This window comes from Fusarium oxysporum, chromosome 13, assembly GCF_000149955.1.
Source record: "Fusarium oxysporum f. sp. lycopersici 4287 chromosome 13, whole genome shotgun sequence".
NCBI classification, from domain to species: Eukaryota; Fungi; Ascomycota; class Sordariomycetes; order Hypocreales; family Nectriaceae; genus Fusarium; species Fusarium oxysporum.
Window position 1 is genome coordinate 1153767 of NC_030998.1, and position 15066 is coordinate 1168832.

Below are 15066 nucleotides of genomic sequence, written 5' to 3' on the forward strand. Positions count from 1 at the left end.
CTGGGTCTTAGCGTGAAATCGGCCATTTTATTTGTGGTGGCGGTATCTAAAAAATCCTACGTGATGTAGGGCGGGACAGACGGGGCTCTTTAACCTGTCACGTAGTCTTGAATAGGTTGGTCATTGTAACGCTTCGATTGGTTGTGTGCGAAGCCCGCATGGATGGTCCTGACGAAGAATTGCAATCTAGATATGGCTTCGAGTACCGGCTGATGCTCAGTATTTGCCGTGATGGACAACCGGAATGGGGATAAGATATTTAAGCTTTGTCTGGCCCGAAGCTGTGATCGTTTCGGACATGCGTCTCGGTGTGCGCCTGACCGAATATCTTGACTATTCGGGGTGCAAATACCGACCTTTTGTCTGATACTATCCCATCTATGGTCAAGGAACCCTTTGACTTTGCTTCCCCAAGATCTTGAGACAAGGGGCTGAGCTCCTCCGCAGATTCCGTCTGGGGCCCATTCGATTCTCGGTTGCACTAGCCTGCGTCTAGAGCCTCGTTTCTCCCGTCTTATCGAAGTCCCCCACGTGGAGCTATCCCCTCATTGTGATAGACAGCCGCCGCCAATCTCAGCATGGTTCTTGATTCCATACGCGGCAATCACGGCAGACGTTTCGACTCAACCTCATTGAGACATCCCGAACTGCTCAATCTTGCACAATATGCTATTGACCGAGGTTTACCTTGTACAATCTTGCGGGGTAAAAGTAGCAAGCGATTACCCCATGCTGACCATAGCAGACCTTCTCCTTGTTCGCAGGGAGTTACAGTAGTGTCAAGCCTCCCCGCATTTCAATTTCCTGGGGCAATTGCCTTATCACACACAGACTAGTGAAAGTTTAATCACCACCAGCGTAACCTTCCAGTTGGTCAATCTATATAAGCCTGGGCCTCGTCTCCAGGTCAACTAATTTTCCAAACTTGTACAACTCCACGTCTCAAGGTGGCATATTTCAGCTTCAATCACCTTTTCTTTCTGCCATATTTATTATTCGATAGTCTTCAATAGTAATTGGAGTTTGTCAACATGGCGTCCAACCAAGAGGTGTCTGTAGCGCCTGCAGGCGACGCGAAGAAGTCAGCCCTACCCACGGATGACCAACGTCCACCTTCAATTCAATATGTCGAAAACTCCGACCTCGAGCCGACCCCAAAGGTCGCTATATCCACATTTTTAGCTGTTTTTGTAAGTTCCTACATCCAAAAAATGCTCTGAAATGGTGGTCTGAGCTGTACTAACAAGATCGCCTCTCCTTTGTAGTTTATGGGCCTGACCTACGTACCCGCCATCGCGACCGGATTCATCATGCCTACTCAGATTCTTCAGCAGATTGGAATGGCATTGGGCGACACTGAGCACATTGCCTGGATACCTGGCAGTTGGTCCATTGGTTCAGCAGTCGCGTTCGCTGTTGCTGGTGGTCTAAGTGATGTGTTTGGTCGCCGATATGTACTATTGAGCGGTCAGACAATCGTCCTGGTTGGTGGTGTAAGTTGTCAGATATTTTCCTAAGATGAGGGATGTCTGTTGTCTAACGAGGCTTTTTGCTAGATTATTTGTGCTGTAGCCCAAACTACATTGCATGTTGTTGCTGGAACTACCTTAATCGGCTTCGGCGCCGGTACTATCATGGTGTCATATCCTGGGATCAGCGAGCTTCTCCCCAACAAGTATAGGTATGTGCTTCACAAGGACTTTTCATGCCTCTACTCGGCACTAGTCTCTAATTCTAATTTCTAGAGGTATTGGTCTGGCGTGGACCGAGTTTTGCATCACTATCCCTTGGGGCTCGTTGGCCGGCCTCATCGCTACTCACCTATATCTCAAGGCGAGCTGGAGATGGTGTTACTATATCACCATAATATACGCTGGCATTTGTCTTATCGGAACATTTGTCTGCTACTTCCCTCCATCTCGACCGCAGCACGACTTTGAGAGGACACGTTGGCAGCAGGTGAAGGACCTCGACTACATCGGACTCCTCCTCTTTGCCACCGGCCTTACCGTATTCCTGATCGGCGTCACCTTCCTTGGCGCCACCCATAGATCCATGACGCTCGTCGCAACAACTATCTCAATCGGTGCCTGTGTCTTCATCGCAGCGTTTGTCTACGACTTCACCATTCCGAAGAAGCCACTTTTCCCCATCAAGATCTTTCGCATGTACCGGGAATTCACCGTGTATCTTGTGGTCCTCTTCGTGTCTGGCATGATCTGGCAGGGAATCGTCACACTCGGCAACCAGGGTACTTTGTTCATGTTCACCAACGATATTCTGGAAATCGGTGTCATCTCAGTCCCTGCCAGTATGTCCGGCATTATTGGAGGTTGGATTATGCCCAGCCTTGTTCACAAGCTCAAACACATCCGGTACCAGTTTGTTTTCGCCCTTCTCATGCAGACTGTCTTCACAGCATCGTACGCCGCCGTGGTCCCTAACAACAAGACCGGTTGGACCATCCTACCTATGTTCGGCCAGTCCTGCTTCACCTGGGTTACAGTGTTGTCCTACGTCTCTTCTGGTCTGTTGGTTCCTCAGGAGGAGCTGGGAGTCTCGGCCGGACTTATGGGAACATTCCGCAGCGCTGGCGGATCGCTCGGCAACGCCATGTTCAGCACGATTCTGACCTCTATTGTCAACCGCGACCTCGGTAACAACATTGCTGGGGCTGCTATCGGTGCGGGATACTCTCCCAAAGACTTGCCTACCTTGATCCCAGCTGTCATCCAGAATGCGGTTGGTGTACCTTTTGCTATGGTCAAGGTCCCCAACGTAACAGAACCAGTACTCCAAGCCACAGCTGCCGCGTTCAAGAACACCTACGCTAAGGCGTTCAGGACTGTGTTTTACTCGACAATTCCATTGGGTGTATTGGCCATCATCGCGGCCTGTTTTATCCGTGATCCAAGTCACTTGCTTAATAACCATGTGGCTGTCCAGCAAGAGAAGGAAGTCCTCGGAAAGAAGAAGGATATCGAAATGGAGCCCAAGATCATTGATTAAATGCATTAGCATATGGGTAGTTCAGATTGTTACATCATCAAGCAATACACATCTATTTATTTGACGTAAAGAATATTATTGCTATGAAGGGATCTCATCTCTAAACCTTAAACCTATACTAGTCATGCAGACCTTCTGAGTCTCCTGACAGGGCTGCATTCAACTCGATCAAACGATGTCGGGGGTTACACTGATGGCTCAACCGCATTTGACCAGGCATGAATCAATAAAGTTTAACTTAAGCTAGGCTAACGTAGGTTAGACCTTGGCCCATGCCCGTAGCTATTGTGGCTTATTATGGAGGGACTAGAGAGCATTGACCGTTTCGTTATGGTATACCAAAAGGTTCGGTCGATTGCCAATTCAATTGACATATGTTCAAGGACGACGTGAGTGCCGATATGGCCAGTCGCCTTCAGATATATCTTACGAAATTCTATTGCTGATACGAAAGATGACGGTACAGTCCAGGATATGTACTTTACGGAGGACTGATAACTACAGCTTAGACCTCTCTCCTCCGTCCAGTTTCGCCTTCTCGGCTGCACTCAGCTCTCGTCTTTCTGGACCACCTCGACTACCATCACCAAGGAAGGTATCCTCACGATGCTCATACTCAGTATGGAACTTCCACTTCTCTGCTAAGTGACTGGGCAGCTTCTTCTTCCAAGCTGATGTCATGCATTCACCCAAGACTGGGAGGAACTTGAACGCGCTAAGAGATGTTAGTTAGGTGTCGCTAGCGAGGGCTGCTGTCACTTACTGTCCACTTCCGCCTCCGCCAACAAACAGGTTCTTATAATCAGGATGATAGTCCATGATGAAGTCACCAGTAGGTGTATCTGTGTACCAGCAGAGAGCTACCCTTTCCAATGCACGGTCAGCCAGCTCAGGCAACATCTCGCGCAAGCCGGCTCGAAGACGTTCCTCAGCATCAGCTGGAACAAAGTTCTTTCGCTCCCGAGAAACAGGAGGAGGAACGGAGATGTTGGACTTCACAGAGTTGTTATCGCCCTTGGAAGGTGCTCGAGTATAGCCCCAGCCGTGAACAGCAAACTTGAGCATCTTGGTATCTTCGTGAGGAGGAAAGTTGAACCATCCGGTGGCGTAGTTCATGTAAATGGGGATATCCTTGTACTTGATCATTTCATCGTCTGTGAGACGAAGGAAGCCGAGTGCTTGTGCTGTTGATAGCGTTGAGTTGTAAGTGGGGACGATACCTGAAGACCAGGCGCCTGCTGCAAGAATGAAGTGATCGCCTCGGACAGGCGTTCCTTCAAGAGTCTTGACTGCTTTGATCAAACCTTGAGCGTTGCTGTCGAAGCCGACAACGGTTCCGGCTCGGCCGGCGATGAAGGAGATGCCTAACTCAAGACATTCGTCACGGAGTTGCTTGATGGCTTTGTTCGCATCGGCCCAGCCGCCAGACTTGTTCAAGTAGCCCTCAAAGTTAGGTTGGGCAAGTTCGCCGGTCAAAATTGGGAATCTCCGCTTGGCATCAGCAGCATCCGCCAATCTTGTATAGGGCAGCTGTCGCTTATCAAGCTGAGCTATGGTCTTATCTGTCCAAGACTTCTCAGGCGTACTTCTCGAACCAGCAATGATATAGTCTGTCTGGTAGAAAATACCCTTATACTTAGGGTCTTGAGACCATTTGCGATAAGCTTCATACGCAAGGGAGCAGTAATCGGTGTCGGCATAGTCAAATCGGATGACTCGGGAGATATCCGAGCTGGAACCATCCGGCACCTGAAGAGGTTAGCGGATCGACGTCACTGAAGCTGGGGTTCTTACAGGCGGCATGTGCCTGTCGATGACGGTGATGTTCTGGTGACCTTCTAGCGCGAGCTGCTTGGCTGTAGTGAGGCCAAAAAGGCCTGCGCCTATGATTACAATCTTGCTGGTCTGATCCATGATGAGGAGATGGAGGGAGGCGATGCTGTTTGGTAGGTCAGATTGAGAGTCTGGTCGAAAACTGACGTCTGATATACTGCACCAAAGTGTCCGGTGGGGACGGATGTGAAGTCGTCTGCGACCCTATCTGCAGTGTCGATGTGCCGTGCACGTGAGCGGATCTCCATCACCAAATCCAACTTGCGACCCGCCAATCGATACCTTATCTATATTATACAGGAGATTGAGATTTATATATACAACCACAGTAAATGTGCATTACGAACTCTGGATTAACCTCAACGATCTTTTCTTTTACCCCGAATTCTCCTTTCTTCTCATTAACAAATATCTACTGTCCCGATATCTGCCTCCCCTACTCCTTTAGGATGTTCGACCTGGAGAAGAAGATAATTAATGCGACCCAGTTGAGCATTGCATCTCGAGAAAACGTGCCAGATACAGACATGATTATAATTAATTTGGTCAAGGTGGAAGTGATAGGTGACTAGAATTACTGTATGTCATAGATGTCTGGCATGAATTGTGAAAAAATATCGTTCAAATTCACCTCCTCAAGTTCCCCAACATCAAACATGAAGGGATCAAATGACTCCTCTCTTTGGCTTGATGCTGGCTGGCTTACCTGCGTCTCAGTCAAAGGGTGGATGTAATGCGTTGAGATGCGAATCATAGCATCTTGCGGACGACTTGAGCTTTCTCCGTATAGCGGCGTCATCTGGCTGATCTTGGGATCTACCAGAGCCCAAAACAGAGCTGGATGGAAGACAATGGAGATGCCCTTACCAGCTGGTGGCTGTGGGTTATTGTCCGCGGTAGAGTCCAAACTTTGTAGTAATTCGAGCTGAAAATCTGTTAGTGTCTCGATTTGTTGAGTAACTGGGAGGTTCGCACCTTTTGCGCAATGTGCGGCCATGTTGATGAAAGCCTATCTAAGAACCCTTTGCACCATTCTAGATCGCCTTTTGCCTTCTCTGCGACCTTCGGGTCAATCGCACGTTGGAATAGCCAAGGTATCGTTGCGACTACTGCTACAAGTTGCCCAACTAAAGGGTCACAAATCTCGAAGCGCAGCTCCTCGCACAAGCGTAAGAGTTTGAACACCCATGCTGAATTAAATAGAGCCTGATCAACCGTTTGCTGCAAAAAGGAACGGGCTTGTAGTCCACTCGATCTATCTCGCATAGCTACCAGGTGAACGAAAGGATGATGTAGAATAGCTGTGATGGCATGAGTAACGACTTGCATGAGAAGCCATGGAATCCAATACTCGCGCTGATCCTGAAGCTCGACGGCCATTCTTTTAGTAAAATGGACATTCCTCAGCAGATGGCTATGGGGAAGCTTGGTTTCATGTTTGTAAAGCTCTGCACAGAGGATGTAATGCATTGAGCCGGGGGACCATGCTGTCTCTGCTTTCCCGATTCTAACCTGATGCATGTATGATGAGAGGTGACCCCACATCTCGATAACGTTGATATAATATGCGGTTACTCCCAGATCTTCGGATGCATCGTCTGAGAAGAGATCTGGAGGGCACTCGCCATCATTCGTGGGCGGAAGTGAGGGTGGCCTACGAGCGCTGGGTGGGTATCTGTGTTCGTCATCGTCGTATATACTGCTGCGCTCTTGAGGCATGAATGTTTGCTCGAGGAGAGCAACGGTCCAATGGCATCTCAGACTGGCTTCAAGTTCAGGTGATGATTCATAGAAAGCGCTTTGGGATAACTTTCGGAGAGCCTCGAGCCGCGACATGGTTCCGATGCTCATCCACGCTCGGCCTGGCTTACAAGCTGGTTTACCTGGGTCAGTTGACCGTCGACGAGAAGCATCTAAAATTGACCTACCTGCTACATCGACTAGGACAAGCAAGCATAAGGCTTGCACAATTTCAAGCTTCGGAATGCCCTGAGAGGCAAGTATGGCGACTTCCTGCTGCGCAGAGCTGCCATACAACTCAACCGCCTTAACTTGTTTGCCATTGAAGAAGTCATGCGCGCTATACCGCACAGTGAGCGCCAAGAAGCTGTAGAGAAGGTATTGGGGTGCCGAGGTAAGAGTGTCTTTGAGTTCAGATATGTCGAAAAGTTGTAGAGGCTGGAGGTGGAGTTTGGTACGATAGATCTCTATAAGATGGTCGAAAACCTCCGACGGTATATCTGGACTGGAAAGTTCAGTAACAATCATATTTGAGCGACGAAGGCGACATACTTGTCCAAGTTGAAGGATGCCTCTATCGATGGTGACGATGTAATGCCAGGACTTGCCCTGTATTCTGCTTGCAAACCTGTAGATGGGATACTAGCAGAAGTACTTGGAGAAGGACCAGGGTTAGGAGCTGGGGCTGGCGATGGTCTATATAATTAGTCACCGCTCATTACATAAGACTGATAGTGGACTTACTGAAGCAACTCATAAATGCCTTTCACCTGTGACTCCAGCATCTGGAAGCGTTCCTGTAAGTCATCCCTTTGGACACTTTTTGTGTTAGCTTCCTCTCAATGAATGGTTTGATCGGCTCTACCTCTTGGTGACTCTATTACTTTTTCTTGCAGCAGTTCTTACTGGCTCAGGAGATCGGTAAGTGCATAGTTGGTTTAGTCGTCTACAGAATGAGCATGTCGGCCTTTCACCAGTGCATTTACTCTTCTTTTTCCTACACAAAGAGTCAACCCAATTGAGTCCGATATTTATGATCATGGTATCTCACCGGCATGGTTCACAAGCCTGTTTGCTCCGGGGTTCCATTTTGATCAAACAGACCGTTCAAAGGCCGGGACGGTTGATAAAACTCATCCGAGTTGTTGCGATCAGCAGACCTGGATATGGGGATGGGAACGGAACCCGGAAGTTGAAATGATCATTCAGATTCAGAGGCACGTGAGCGGAAGCTAGCAGATATCTTACCCCACCGGTCCTTATCAGGCCCAAGTATAATGAAGTCAGAAGGGCAGGTCGAGAATGGATGCTACGTTCTGTTATATTCAGACGATGTCTCATCATACTTTTGCTACAAAAATGTGTTAAACACAGTTGTCACGCTGTTGAGCGGCCCAAACTATTGTAAAAGATGACAATACGTACTGCAGAGCCTAGACTCCTTACAGTAGCTCCGCCCATACACCAATGGAGTCACTGTAAAAAGGTCACGAACCATTGTAACGTTGTTTCTGCGCATTACATCACTTGGAAGTGGCTTGCATCTGTAAGACATCAGTGAGGGGTCAAACGAATGACTCTTCTCACGGTATCGTCTTTCTAATACATCATTTCTGACTTTTATCCACATCTACTCGCAGTCATGGCAACTCACGCTACTTATCCCAGCCTACGAGGCAAGACCGTGCTTATTACAGGCGGCGCAGAAGGCATTGGCGCTGCCACAGTGGAGTTGTTCACGCTACAGGGCAGCCAGGTCATCTTCATCGACATCGCTGAGCCTTCGGCTAAAAAGACAATTGACCGCGCTTTATCGCGCGCGAAAGACGTCAATGTTCAAGCCAAAGCACCCATATTCTACAATTGCAACGTTTCAGATTTAGCAAAGTTACAAGACACGGTCAAGAGCATCCAAGATAAACATGGGATGATACATATCTTGGTCAACAATGCTGCGGCTGCTGGAAACAGAGCCAGGCTTGAAACAGAAAATGTCAGGCCTGAAGATTGGGAAGTAAACATCAACACCAATCTTCGGCATGTTTTCTTCATGAGCCAAGCTGTTCTTCCGGCTATGAGAGAGGCAAAGAGCGGGAGCATCATCAATCTTGGGTCAATCACTTGGCGCATCCCCGCTCAAGGAACTCCAGGTACGTTAACATTCTTGTCTGACAATTCAGTCTGCTAACACGCCAAAGTCTACGGCGCATGCAAGGCGGGAATCATGGGTCTTACGCGTACTCAGAGTAAAGAATATGGCAAGTACAACATTCGCATCAATAGTGTCATGCCTGGTGCCATTGCGACTCAGCGGCAGAGGGATGAGGTTCTCACGCCCGAGTATCGTGAAGAGGTTATGCGCGGCCAGAGTTTGCAGCGAGATCTAGAGCCGGAGGAAGTAGCTAAAGTGATTGTGTTCTTAGGTAGTGATGAAGCTAGTGGAGTGACTGGTAGTTCTTATGTTGTTGATGGCGGTTGGTGTAGCGATCCATGAGCAGTGGCGGGACCTGGCCTTCATGCTGCAATCGAACGCGCCTATATATGAGAAATAAGACTTGCGAAGTTTCACCTATGCAATTTCGAACTGATGCCTGTCGCGGAGGAATTGTCCGGTGAGGAAAGTTCCTGATCAAATTGTCGGGCCAAGATCCGAACCCCCTCATCTCAGTGGATCTGCATCACTGTCAGCAAGCGGGGAACTTCAAGCCACGAACTGGATCAAGAGCTCAGTCAGGTTCTCACCAATACCCGTTACCAATTAATACTTCTAGAAACTCCTGTTCAAATATGGAGCCCTGGCACCACACAGCGACACAAATCCTGGAGAACATTCGCTCTGGTAATCTCACAGTTGAGCAGTATGCTTCATCACTACTTGAGCGAATCAAGCAACGAGATGACGATGTCAAAGCTTGGGCATATCTTGACCGAAAAGCTGTTTTGGAACGGGCTAGAGCATTAGATCAAGTGCCAAAGGACCAGCGAGGACCACTGCATGGCCTTCCTGTTGGTATCAAGGACATCATATTGACCAAAGGTCAATATCTAAAAGCATTCTATTAGAGACGGAACGAGTCGCTGACAACTTATCAGATATGCCGACCGAAAATGGTTCAACTATCTATAAGAACGATCATCCCGTAATCGACGCCGGATCGGTCATGGTTCTCCGTCAAGCAGGATGCCTCATCTTCGGTAAGTCAAGCCAGCCTTTCTAAACATCGATTTCTCATCACTCCCAGGTAAAACTACAACAACCGAGTTTGCCGCATCCTTCACGGGTCCAGCTACTCGCAATGCACATAGTACCGCTCATACCCCAGGAGGCTCCTCAGCCGGTTCAGCCGCCGCAGTAGCAGACTTTCAGATCCCCGTTGCTCTTGGTTCACAAACTGTAGGCTCCATTGTTCGACCAGCTGCATTCAACGGCATCTACGGTTTCAAGCCTACATGGGGAGCTATCACGAGAGAGGGGCAGAAGTTCTGTGCTCCAACTGTTGATACTATTGGCTTCTTTTCCCGAAGCGTTTCGGATTTTGAGATACTAAGTGACGTGTTTGCTTTACACGATGATGAGAACAGCACGTTTGATAATATCAAAGGTTTGAAATTTGCTGTATGTCGGACGTCGAAGTGGGACTTGGCTGGAGAGGGCACGATCGCGGCTATGGATAAAGCTGTAGAGCTTCTGAAAGCACATGGCGCCGAAGTTGAAGAGCTTGATCTCGGCCCAGACTTTGACCAAGTCATTGACTGGCACTTTACCCTCGTACACCTTGAGGGTGCAACGAGCCTGTGGCCAGAGTATTACCAAGACAAAGATAAGCTTGATCCAGTGTTGGCTAAAGGTGTTCAAGAGAAGCACAAAATCTCACGAAAGGCCCAGCTCGATGCTTATGATGGGCTTGCAGCTCTACGACCCCGGTTCGACAAGATGGCAGATAAGTATGTCGCTGTGCTAGTTCCGAGTGTCTTCGACGAAGCTCCTGAAGGCCTTGGAAACACAGGAAGCCCTGTTTTTGCAGCGACTTGGACGGTAAGTGGATCTATCTTGGATCTTGGATTTTGCTAACATGGACAGGCGTTACATACACCAGTGGTCAATATTCCAGGTTTTCGTGGGAAGAGTAACTTACCTGTTGGAGTTTCTCTTGTGTTTGCGAGACTTCGTGATCGTCACCTCCTCAAGGTGAGCGAGGCGGTTGGTCACATCTTCGAGGCAGAGGGTGGGTGGAATAGGCAGTCTAGGTCAGGTTAGTCACCTGGCCAGTCGTTGTCATCCCAAGAGTCTTGTTGCAAGGTTAGTATGAAATCTTCTGAAATATTCAGTTCTCCTTCATAGGGGTGTCAAGGGGGATGCATGATAGGAAGTCTTGTTGCTTGTCTAATCTATGTGCCTATTTGAACAGTAAATATGAAGTCGTCCCGTCTATCGTCGATGATCATCCTCCTCATCGTCAGACCCTATCAAGAACTCCTCTTCCCTCCTCAACTCTTCCATCGGGATATCATCATTCTTCAGTTTCGTGTAAACCTGTCTCTGCTTCCACGTCTTCAGCCTTCTAATTCCGTACACAACTGCAAGCACAAACGCCGACATCATGACGGCGATGATCCCCAGAGACCTCCATAATCTCCAGCCTCGTATACAACAAGGATACCAATACATAAAAACACCAACTGCCCACTCTTTCCAGCCCATCTCTCGCGCATGATCACGCACAAGACCCTTGCGAATTAGATGCTTGAAGCGAGGACCATTGGGTCCAGAGTTGAAGCGCTTGAGACCAAAGTGCGGCACCGTTTCTTGCCGTGGGTCAGAGTCGGGATAGCTGATGTCACCCCAGTGACCAGTGAAGTCGAACCACGAAGTGTAGTTCTGAGCGGGCTCAGTCGCAGACGGTTCAAAGGGCGAAATAATCGGAGTGACGGTGAAAGAATCGGGATTGAAACGATAGTAGTAGGCTGATTGAGCTGGGTTCCATAGCTTGCCCTCGTCACAGTAGTCGAACATTGCCGCGTTATGAATTTGGTGGCTGTGATTTGGTCAGTGTCTGTTTGTGTAAAAGATGTTATTATTTACCCTCTTTGTGGATAGTTAGCATGCGAACCGAGGGCACTGTACACGATAGGCTGAGATATTTGTTAGTGAATGAATTCCGAGGAAGATGAACACTACTCCTACCCTTCCATCAGTGATGTTGACCGTCGAGTCATCCCATTTGAAACCAACGCCGTCAACATGCTGGCTGTAGTAAACACCAACAGGAGTCCCATTGTGAAATCTGACCATATTGTGCTCCCTGATAGCAGAGGTTAGAGGAACCGCTGACCGTGAGTGAGAGCAGACTTACCAGTCTCCAACGTGGTTACCAAAGTGCATCCCAGAGGATAAGTTCTCATCTCCAACTAGATGATTGATCGGTTCCATAACTTGGGTGATATTTGGCCCCTCGTTGAATGAGTAAAAGTAAAAGTAGAATGCGTCGATGTCAACCTCGCTCTTCTCCACCAAGATCACGGCGCAGGGTACAGAGTTGGCTATTCGACCAGAAGCATCCGGTGCTTCGCCCAAAATCCAAGTGGGATAAGTGAGAGGATCTTCCTTGGCTGTGAGCGCAACATCCTCACCACCGTAGCTATTGAGCTCTCCGAGATTCGACAGGTCAATGGATGACGGCCCACTAATCGGTTGCTCATTGAGTTTCGGTATTGTGTTGACGATGTGAGCTGAGAGATCGCTGGGCATGAAGCGATCTTCTGGATGAAGCCATACTAATGGAGCTGTAATATTCGCTCAGCACTGAACGCGATCATGACAATAGATGCGATATCACTCACCATGATTAGCGACGTAATCTGGACACCGATCAAGCCCCGAGCCTTCCGAAGCTGCCAAGACGTAACCAGCATCAAGACAGAGAAGGAGCAGCGTCGTTGGTATCAACGAATGTATTGACGCGTCCCGAAACATGTCGAAAGGCCTCGTGTCCTCGGGGATCTTGAAATTGTTTGGAAACAGATCTCACTAACCCAAGTTAAGTTGACGCGCGATAGCGATAGCATATCAATAGCGCTGAGGTAATCAGCAACCGGGATCTTCGGCTGAAAATAGGATCGATCTCATTGGTGCTGCCGTAATTCTCCGCTGTTGTCGGCCAATCGATTTGTCGCTGGCGATTAAAGGGCTAGGCAATAACCGGATACGAGATCTTTATTTAACCTGGAAGGTCACTGAGAAGGATGATCAAGTTTGAAGGAATGAAGATCCATAGCTCGACATGTGGCAGATCAAATTATTTGTATTATTTCAGAATATCTCGTCTTATATACTTTTAGATATCGCTCCCGCTAATGATGTCCATCTCACTCAATGGAACCAGCTTAGTCCGGAAAATCAACTTGTGACCAACAAACATGACGATGAACAAGATCAAGCTAATGTACGCAGTGAAAAAGGAGCTGGTATCCCACTCGATAAACACCTGAAAGCCACTCGTGATGATAATCAACACGCTGAAGAACAGACCATACCAAGACAAGTATGGCTGCAAGGGCGCAACGTAGGGTAATTCGGATCGGGAAATCCCTTGAAGAGACAAGGCCTTCATGAAGCGAATGTGACAGAGCGAAATGATAGCCCATGCGATAAATCCCGCAACAGAGGTAATGCTCAAGAACCAGTTGAACACAACAGTTCCGTCGTTCGATAGATTGAGGAAAGACAAAAAGCCGACAGCGGCGCAGACACCGACGGCATTATAAGGCGTTCCGAATCGGTTCGTCTTCTTCAAAAATGCCGGTGCGTGGCCCGAGTCTGCTAAGGAGATGAGAATGCGGCTGCTGGAATACACATCCGAGTTCGCAGCAGTCAATACAGCAGTCAGCAGAACCGCGTTGAGGATGGAAGGCAGTACTGAAACACCAGCCAATTGAGCGACAATAACCAGAGGAGATGCTGAAGCGTCTTGCGATTCGCTGAGAAGGTCTTTGTTCGTCGACGGGATATTGAGACCGAGGAAGAACACGGTCGCGATGAAGATTGAGAAGACGCCCCAAAAGGTCCAACGCATAGCTGAAGGGATCGTCTTGCGCGGATCCTTTGTTTCGCCTGCACCGATGGCTACCAATTCTGAACCCTGATAACTGAAACCGGCGGTGATTAATACGGACCAAAAGCCGACGAAACGGCCAACATCTCCCTCGACAAGATGCTCACTGAAAGCTCCAGGGTCCTTCCAGTACTTGAACCCGAGATATCCTTGGTCTCCAACGCCGGCGTTGACGCAAATCGAAAAGATAATGAAGCCAATGATAGTGATGACCTTGATGCTCGAGAACCACATTTCAAACTCTCCAAACCAACGAACAGGCATGAAATTGGCAGCAGTGAAGAGGACCCAAAACACGGCGATCCAGATACCGATATTCAGTCCCTTCTCCCAGTACTGGATGATCAGTCCCGCAGCTGTCAACTCAAGCGCAAACGTGATGGTCCAGCTAAACCAATAAATCCAACCCATGGCAAAGCCAAATGTCGGGTCGAGAAAGCGCGAGGCGTATGTTGTAAAGGCGCCTGCGACGGGGATGTATGCTGCCATTTCGCCTAGGGCTGTCATTACTGCGAAGAGAAGACTTCCGACGAAGATGAATGCTATGAGGAGGGAGACGGGGCCGGCTGTTGCGAGGGCGTTGCCCGTGCCGATGAAGAGACCTGTACCGACCGCGGCGCCGATAGCGATAAACTGGAGATGGCGGCCATGGAGGGCGCGTTCAAGTTCAGTGTCGTTGGTGCCATGCTCGATTGATTTGGTGGAGGGCGTCGATTCGTTCACCTGGGGGTGAGCGTCTGTCTTGGCTTGGATATCCATGGTCATGTAGTTCGTCATGATATAAACGACATGAGTGCAGATCCCTAAGAATCTGAGGGCGAAATGGCTCCCTTTTCACTTCTCCAGCGGCCGATTTCGGGCCATCTGATAAAGTAAGTCATATCCGAATGCTCGGGGCATTGTGACGAACGTACGACTGACTGTGCATCTTGTCGATGAAAGGCGAACATGTGGAGTCATGGAATCACAAAATTCGATATCCATTATATAATAGCTTACTGAGATGTCTTCGCTATACCCTTCTACCCCAGTTCCAGAACGAACCCCACGGAACATGTGGATCTTGGGCGTTGAGATTCGAGCGCGATGATGTCGCCGCATCGCATTGACATTCGCCTTGGCGCGACATCTTATCGTTCGCCGATCGATAAATAACTTTTTGACAATCAAGAAACTAAGATGCGATCATAATTTGCGTCTAGGCGTAGCCTTTCCACGGGATTGAACGAGCTAGTGAGAGGTCATGTCTAGCCAGGGCGGATGTTCAAGTTGGGCGTGGTGGGGCTTGTTGAGATGTCGCTCTAAGGCGGAGGCTACAGATATGTGCTATGATTGCCACCTACCCTTCAGGAAATCACTTGAGATTGATTGC

The 15066-nt window shown here is 48.7% G+C and overlaps 8 protein-coding genes across 9 annotated transcripts in view; 3 read left to right on the forward strand and 5 right to left on the reverse strand.

Moving 5' to 3' along the window:
• The window catches only part of FOXG_20716 (uncharacterized protein), a gene marked incomplete at both ends in the record, with an annotated part of 1403 nt that extends 1279 nt beyond the window's left edge, over positions 1–124 (reverse strand). Inside the window, one exon of the mRNA XM_018401025.1 lies at positions 102–124. Within this exon, the coding sequence (XP_018250869.1) occupies positions 102–124 (23 nt within the window). The remainder of the gene's footprint in view (positions 1–101) is intronic.
• Positions 125–929: 805 nt separating this feature from the next.
• On the forward strand, positions 930–3075 carry FOXG_12319 (uncharacterized protein). The gene is made up of 4 exons (XM_018392078.1): positions 930–1190; positions 1266–1493; positions 1557–1681; positions 1746–3075. The coding sequence occupies exons 1-4, from the start codon at positions 1032–1034 to the stop codon at positions 3007–3009; spliced, it is 1776 nt and encodes a 591-aa protein (XP_018250870.1). The 5' UTR covers positions 930–1031; the 3' UTR covers positions 3010–3075.
• Positions 3076–3340: 265 nt separating this feature from the next.
• On the reverse strand, positions 3341–5011 carry FOXG_12320 (uncharacterized protein). Its single transcript, XM_018392079.1, has 3 exons — positions 4804–5011; positions 3773–4758; positions 3341–3724 (listed from the first exon to the last, which is right to left on the reverse strand). The coding sequence occupies exons 1-3, from the start codon at positions 4921–4923 to the stop codon at positions 3508–3510; spliced, it is 1323 nt and encodes a 440-aa protein (XP_018250871.1). The 5' UTR covers positions 4924–5011; the 3' UTR covers positions 3341–3507.
• Positions 5012–5301: 290 nt separating this feature from the next.
• On the reverse strand, positions 5302–7367 carry FOXG_20717 (uncharacterized protein; the record flags this gene model as incomplete). The annotated part of the gene is made up of 5 exons (XM_018401026.1): positions 5302–5767; positions 5818–6716; positions 6771–7087; positions 7135–7278; positions 7327–7367. 5 exons carry the CDS (start codon positions 7365–7367, stop codon positions 5417–5419), a joined length of 1752 nt encoding a protein of 583 aa, XP_018250872.1. The 3' UTR covers positions 5302–5416.
• Positions 7368–8117: 750 nt separating this feature from the next.
• On the forward strand, positions 8118–9176 carry FOXG_12321 (uncharacterized protein). Its single transcript, XM_018392080.1, has 2 exons — positions 8118–8732; positions 8781–9176. The coding sequence occupies exons 1-2, from the start codon at positions 8225–8227 to the stop codon at positions 9074–9076; spliced, it is 804 nt and encodes a 267-aa protein (XP_018250873.1). The 5' UTR covers positions 8118–8224; the 3' UTR covers positions 9077–9176.
• Positions 9177–9238: 62 nt separating this feature from the next.
• Positions 9239–11204, forward strand: FOXG_12322 (amidase). Of its 2 annotated transcripts, XM_018392082.1 has the most exons (5): positions 9258–9619; positions 9676–9777; positions 9825–10618; positions 10664–10882; positions 10992–11204. In XM_018392082.1, the coding sequence occupies exons 1-4, from the start codon at positions 9370–9372 to the stop codon at positions 10838–10840; spliced, it is 1323 nt and encodes a 440-aa protein (XP_018250875.1). In that variant the 5' UTR covers positions 9258–9369; the 3' UTR covers positions 10841–10882; positions 10992–11204. The 2 variants fall into 2 exon arrangements, with proteins under 2 accessions (XP_018250874.1, XP_018250875.1); XM_018392081.1 differs by having other exon boundaries at positions 9239–9619; positions 10664–11204.
• On the reverse strand, positions 10695–12625 carry FOXG_12323 (uncharacterized protein). The gene is made up of 5 exons (XM_018392083.1): positions 12424–12625; positions 11937–12366; positions 11768–11885; positions 11666–11715; positions 10695–11618 (listed from the first exon to the last, which is right to left on the reverse strand). Exons 1-5 carry the CDS (start codon positions 12554–12556, stop codon positions 11012–11014), a joined length of 1338 nt encoding a protein of 445 aa, XP_018250876.1. The 5' UTR covers positions 12557–12625; the 3' UTR covers positions 10695–11011.
• Positions 12626–12866: 241 nt separating this feature from the next.
• FOXG_12324 (AAT family amino acid transporter) lies at positions 12867–14904 on the reverse strand. Its single transcript, XM_018392084.1, has 2 exons — positions 14609–14904; positions 12867–14558 (listed from the first exon to the last, which is right to left on the reverse strand). Exon 2 carries the CDS (start codon positions 14469–14471, stop codon positions 12918–12920), a length of 1554 nt encoding a protein of 517 aa, XP_018250877.1. The 5' UTR covers positions 14472–14558; positions 14609–14904; the 3' UTR covers positions 12867–12917.
• Between the last annotated feature and the right edge of the window lie 162 nt (positions 14905–15066).

What these genes read in the sequence shown, in the direction of transcription:
- FOXG_12324 (XM_018392084.1), bottom strand. Translation starts at nt 14,471, where the DNA reads ATGACGAACTACATGACCATGGATATCCAAGCCAAGACAGACGCTCAC.
- FOXG_12320 (XM_018392079.1), bottom strand. Translation starts at nt 4,923, where the DNA reads ATGGATCAGACCAGCAAGATTGTAATCATAGGCGCAGGCCTTTTTGGC. An exon ending in TCGACAGGCACATGCCGCCT is followed by an intron (nt 4,759 to 4,803) that starts GTAAGAACCCCA and finishes TAACCTCTTCAG; the next exon opens with GTGCCGGATGGTTCCAGCTC. An exon ending in GGCGGAGGCGGAAGTGGACA is followed by an intron (nt 3,725 to 3,772) that starts GTAAGTGACAGC and finishes AACATCTCTTAG; the next exon opens with CGCGTTCAAGTTCCTCCCAG.
- FOXG_12321 (XM_018392080.1), top strand. Translation starts at nt 8,225, where the DNA reads ATGGCAACTCACGCTACTTATCCCAGCCTACGAGGCAAGACCGTGCTT. An exon ending in CCCCGCTCAAGGAACTCCAG is followed by an intron (nt 8,733 to 8,780) that starts GTACGTTAACAT and finishes AACACGCCAAAG; the next exon opens with TCTACGGCGCATGCAAGGCG.
- FOXG_12319 (XM_018392078.1), top strand. Translation starts at nt 1,032, where the DNA reads ATGGCGTCCAACCAAGAGGTGTCTGTAGCGCCTGCAGGCGACGCGAAG. An exon ending in CCACATTTTTAGCTGTTTTT is followed by an intron (nt 1,191 to 1,265) that starts GTAAGTTCCTAC and finishes TCTCCTTTGTAG; the next exon opens with TTTATGGGCCTGACCTACGT. An exon ending in CAATCGTCCTGGTTGGTGGT is followed by an intron (nt 1,494 to 1,556) that starts GTAAGTTGTCAG and finishes GCTTTTTGCTAG; the next exon opens with ATTATTTGTGCTGTAGCCCA.
- FOXG_12322 (XM_018392081.1), top strand. Translation starts at nt 9,370, where the DNA reads ATGGAGCCCTGGCACCACACAGCGACACAAATCCTGGAGAACATTCGC. An exon ending in GGACATCATATTGACCAAAG is followed by an intron (nt 9,620 to 9,675) that starts GTCAATATCTAA and finishes ACAACTTATCAG; the next exon opens with ATATGCCGACCGAAAATGGT. An exon ending in AGCAGGATGCCTCATCTTCG is followed by an intron (nt 9,778 to 9,824) that starts GTAAGTCAAGCC and finishes CATCACTCCCAG; the next exon opens with GTAAAACTACAACAACCGAG.
- FOXG_12323 (XM_018392083.1), bottom strand. Translation starts at nt 12,556, where the DNA reads ATGTTTCGGGACGCGTCAATACATTCGTTGATACCAACGACGCTGCTC. An exon ending in AGATTACGTCGCTAATCATG is followed by an intron (nt 12,367 to 12,423) that starts GTGAGTGATATC and finishes CGAATATTACAG; the next exon opens with CTCCATTAGTATGGCTTCAT. An exon ending in GCTAACTATCCACAAAGAGG is followed by an intron (nt 11,619 to 11,665) that starts GTAAATAATAAC and finishes ACCAAATCACAG; the next exon opens with CCACCAAATTCATAACGCGG.